Source organism: Colobus angolensis, unplaced genomic scaffold (genome assembly GCF_000951035.1).
Source record: "Colobus angolensis palliatus isolate OR3802 unplaced genomic scaffold, Cang.pa_1.0 Scaffold32, whole genome shotgun sequence".
NCBI lineage: Eukaryota > Metazoa > Chordata > Mammalia > Primates > Cercopithecidae > Colobus > Colobus angolensis.
The window spans coordinates 2898328-2899261 of NW_012116488.1; the positions used below are offsets into that span (position 1 = coordinate 2898328).

The following is a 934-nucleotide window of genomic DNA, read 5'->3' on the forward strand; positions in this document are numbered from 1 at the left end:
GGAAGGCCTGTGGAACGGATTATCTATGAGCTGAGAAGGCCTGCGGAACGGATTAATGAGCTGAGCAGAAGGCCTGTGGAACGGATTATCTATGAGTTGAGGGAAGGCCTGTAGAATGGATTATCTATGAGCTGAGAAGGCCTGTGGAATGGATTATCTATGAGTTGAGGGAAGGCCTGTGGAAGGGATTATCTATAGCTGAGTGGAAGGTCTGTGGAACAGATTATCTATGAACTGAGCAGACAGCCTGTGGAACAGATTATCTATGAGTTGAGGGAAGGCCTGTAGAACAGGTTATCTATGAGCTGAGTGGAAGGCCTGTGGAACGGCTTATCTAGGAACTGAGCGGTAGGCCTGTGGAATGGATTATCAGTGAGTTGAGTGGAAGGCCTGTGGAGCAGATTATATATGAGCTGAGCGGAAGGCCTGTGGAACATATCATATAGGAACTGAGCGAAAGGCCTGTGGAATGGGAGGACCCGCACCTGCAGCGCGATCATCGGAACCTGACTCTTGCAGTGGCTGCACGTGGCTTCACGGTATTTACACGCCTTTTCCACATGGTCTCGCAGATCTTTCCTCAAGACCTTTTCTTTGCAGTCAGCACGTATACATGGAAGTTCTTCAAAATGGCAATCATTTTTTAAATGCACCTGTAAGACAGACCATTCAATGTTCTTAATTCGGAAAAAATCCTAAATCTGAAATACCAAATTCTAATCTCTATGCAATGAAACCATAAAGAAATGTTCTAATCTCCTGTTAGACTAGTTTTTCACAGCAAAGAGTAAAATATGCCGGCTGGGCGCGGTGGCTCAAGCCTGTAATCCCAGCACTTTGGGAGGCCGAGATGGGTGGATCACGAGGTCAGGAGATCGAGACCATCCTGGCTAACACAGTGAAACCCCGTCTCTACTAAAAAATACAAAAAACT

General features: G+C 46.4%; 1 protein-coding gene across 3 annotated transcripts in view; it reads right to left on the reverse strand.

Moving 5' to 3' along the window:
* Nucleotides 1-934, reverse strand: part of TRAF3 (TNF receptor-associated factor 3) — a 78537-nt gene that overhangs the window by 29716 nt on the left and 47887 nt on the right. For all 3 annotated transcript variants that reach the window (XM_011951433.1, XM_011951434.1, XM_011951435.1), the window contains one exon: nucleotides 486-653. In XM_011951433.1, the coding sequence (XP_011806823.1) occupies nucleotides 486-653 (168 nt within the window). The remainder of the gene's footprint in view (nucleotides 1-485; nucleotides 654-934) is intronic.